The sequence below is a fragment of the Nansenia antarctica genome, assembly GCF_963989245.1.
Source record: "Nansenia antarctica genome assembly, chromosome: 13".
In the NCBI taxonomy this organism is placed as follows: Eukaryota; Metazoa; Chordata; class Actinopteri; order Argentiniformes; family Microstomatidae; genus Nansenia; species Nansenia antarctica.
The window spans coordinates 20,603,120-20,606,621 of NC_137683.1; the positions used below are offsets into that span (position 1 = coordinate 20,603,120).

The 3,502-nt window shown below is 45.8% G+C and overlaps 1 protein-coding gene across 1 annotated transcript in view; it reads left to right on the top strand.

Moving 5' to 3' along the window:
• Positions 1-476: 476 nt before the first annotated feature.
• m1ap (meiosis 1 associated protein) overlaps positions 477-3,502 on the top strand; it is a gene marked incomplete at both ends in the record, with an annotated part of 32,493 nt that continues 29,467 nt past the window's right edge. Inside the window, 2 exons of the mRNA XM_080544078.1 lie at positions 477-731; positions 1,435-1,629. Of these exons, the coding sequence (XP_080400204.1) occupies positions 477-731; positions 1,435-1,629 (450 nt within the window). The remainder of the gene's footprint in view (positions 732-1,434; positions 1,630-3,502) is intronic.

Below are 3,502 nucleotides of genomic sequence, written 5' to 3' on the forward strand. Positions count from 1 at the left end.
GTGTTTGAGTCTGTGAATTGTTGTTGTTGTTGTTGTTGTTGTTGTTGTTGTTGTTGTTGTTGTTGTCACTTGATGTGCTCAGAGTCTGGCTGCACATTATCTGACAATGTTGTGTATGCCGTTGAGCTCGGTGGCACAGTTTTTCTTTACAGTGTTACTGGTGTATTACAGGTATTTTTGGCAAGAAAGAAGTTGCATTCCAGTTGGAGAATTTTGATACTGGCCCAAGCCTTTTAACTAGGCTATTTCAAGTTGTGTGTGTTTGGAATCTTGTTTCGGGTTTGTTTATGGTTGTTTGTTTAAACCAATCCCAACGGACTGAATTAGTGCAGGCTGGCACTAGGCACTATCCAACTACACACCACTCTGGCACTGAAACCAATAATTAAGTAGCCCGTTTGTTTATCATCGACACCATTTCTTCTTTGTTTATTTTGTTGTTGTTGTTGTTGTTGTTTTGTTCAGATCCCGTTGCCATGGACGCGCGGAGCAGGTCCGGCTCCTCCCATGGGGGGGGCCAGGTGTGCCGGCCGTCCTCGTTCTCACGGCAACCTCCCCGCGTGCTGATCGTGGACGCGTCGCCGCCCTGGTGGACAGACACGTGCGCTACGCTGTGTGAGGCGCTGGATAACTTCCTGACGCTGGCCTGCAGTCTGGATGGACCCTGCAGGCTGCCTCTGCTCAGCCTCTATGCCCTCAGCAGACAACACGAGTGTCTGCTGCCCTTCGTGGTAAGAGGAGAGGAGGAGAGAGGGGGAGAGGAGGAAAGGAGGATTGAGGAGAGGATGAAAGGAGGAGAGAGGAGAGGAGAGGAGAGGAGGAGAGAGGAGAAGAGAAGAGAGGAGAGGAGAGGAGGAGGCAGATAATAGCTAACTTGATAGATTGATGAAGGAAAGTCTGTTCTAGATAGGCGAGCGATGTTTGATGCTCAGCTGTGTTTTTGCTTATTGAAAGCCAAGCCCTCCCATATAAAAGATAAATTATTAGCCTGATGAAAGGAGGTGTCAGATCAGATGTGTTCATACCTACATAAGTCATGAGACTTTCTGGATTGTTGCGTCATGAACTGAAGAAATTAACAATCTCTTCTCTCTCTCTCTCTCTCTTTCTCTCTCTCTCTCTCTGTCTCTCTCTCTCTCTCTCTCTCTCTACTCACTCTTCCTCCTTCCCCTTCTGCTTTCTGTTGTGGAAAGATGAGAGGTGGAGGCAAAACATTTGACTGAAAAAGGAACGTTCTTTTCTAGGCAATTTCATACTCAAATTGAGTCTAGTTTGTTGCACCAGGAACTGAAGAAATTAACATTCTCTCTCTCTCTCTCTCTCTCTCTCTCTCTCTCTCCTTGCTTCTCTCTTTTTGTCTCTCTCTCTCCCTGCTTCTCTTTTTTGTCTCGCTCTCTCTCTCTCTTTCTCTCTCTCCCTGCTTCTCTCTTTCAGCAGGTGAGAGGTAACCAGGCTCGCCTGCGCTCCTGTGTAGAGGAGCTGAGGTCCGTTCCAGGGGACGGGTGCGTCCGCGGCCCGGGAGGAGGACAGCTGCTGATCCAGGCCGTACTGGACAGCCTGCAGCAGTTCAAACAGTACACACGCCACGTCACCACGGGCAACCAGCAGGCCACCAACGCCTCGGTAGAGGTGGGTTAGTTTAAACAGTACACACACCACATCACCACGGGCAACCAGCAGACCACCAACGCCTCGGTAGAGGTGGGTTAGTTTAAACAGTACACACGCCACGTCACCACGGGCAACCAGCAGGCCACCAACGCCTCGGTAGAGGTGGGTTAGTTTAAACAGTACACACGCCACTTCACCACGGGCAACCAGCAGGCCACCAACGCCTCTGTAGAGGTGGGTTAGTTTAAACACACACGCCATGTCACCACGGGCAACCAGCAGGCCACCAACGCCTCGGTAAAGGTGGTTAGTTTAAACACACACGCCACGTACACACGCCACGTCACCACCAATTCCATTCTCAGTTTCCATTCTCCGCCTCAAATCAGTGATGTAATCAGGTGTTCCCTGGGCAACCAGTGACATGAATGGAATAAAGAAGAGAGGCTCTGATCAAAAACTGTTTCAACTTACTGTTCAAGTTCAAGTTCAAGTTTATTTGTCATTGTCAAATAAAGTGCAACAAATGCTTAGGGCAGAGCAGCTCTACAACATCAATCAATAACAACAACAATAAAATGTAATTTAAGTACTAAAAGTAGTCAAAGTAAATAACAATAAAATATGCGACAACAATAAGAATATGCTAAATATACACACACACTCAACAAGCACTTTATTAGGACTAATACTAATACTAGGTAGATCCTCCCTTTGCTCTCAAAACAGTCTCAATTCTTCGTGGCATTAATTCCACAAGATGTTGGAAACATTCCTTTGAGATTCTGGTCCATGATTGCATCATGCAATTCCTGCAGATTTTTTGGGTGCACTTTCAAGCTGTGAATCTCCCGTTCCACCACATCCCAAAGGTGTCCTACAGATCTACAGAGATTCACAGCTTGAAAGTGCACCTTACAAATCTGCAGGAATTGTGTGATGTAATCATGTCATCATGGAACGGAATCTCAATGTTTCCAACATCTTGTGGAATCAATGCCACGAAGAACTGAGGCTGTTTTGAGAGTAAAAGGAGGCCCTAACCAGTATAAGTATAGTCTTCCTAATAAAGTACCGGCCACTTTAAGCCAGAGGTGGATAATGGCATGAATGAAGCCATTAGGCCAGAGGATTATCAGGGCTGTTTCTGACAGACAGCCCAGCGGACGATATGAATGAAGCCATTAGGCCAGGGAGACAGTGAACACATGGCTCTCTGTTCTGCTCTGGTCTGGCTCTAACAGAACAGATCCCAGTTATATCATCACACACATCATCTCTGTTCTAGTCTATCTAGCTCTAACAGATCCCAGTTATATCATCACACACATCATCTCTGTTCTAGTCTATCTAACTCTAACAGATCCCAGTTATATCATCACACACATCATCTCTGTTCTAGTCTATCTAGCTCTATACCACAGCCCAGTTATATCATCACAAACATCATCTCTGTTCTAGTCTATCTAGCTCTATACCACAGCCCAGTTATATCATCACAAACATCATCTCTGTTCTAGTCTATCTAGCTCTATACCACAGCCCAGTTATATCATCACAAACATCATCTCTGTTCTAGTCTATCTAACTCTAACAGATCCCAGTTATATCATCACAAACATCATCTCTGTTCTAGTCTATCCAGCTCTATACCACAGCCCAGTTATATCATCACAAACAAACCCTTCCTTTATACAGGAAACAGAGACATGTTTGATATAATTATCGTGATTGATGATGGTTATTTTCAGCTCTGGTAATGTGATTTTGGTGAGGGTTTTTTAACTTATCACAGTTTAGATCTCACTCAGTTGGGATGTCCTGTGTGTGTGACCTGGTGTGTAATCGGGTCAGAGAGTGATTCTGGGTCCTGATCAGGGGAGGCCGGTGG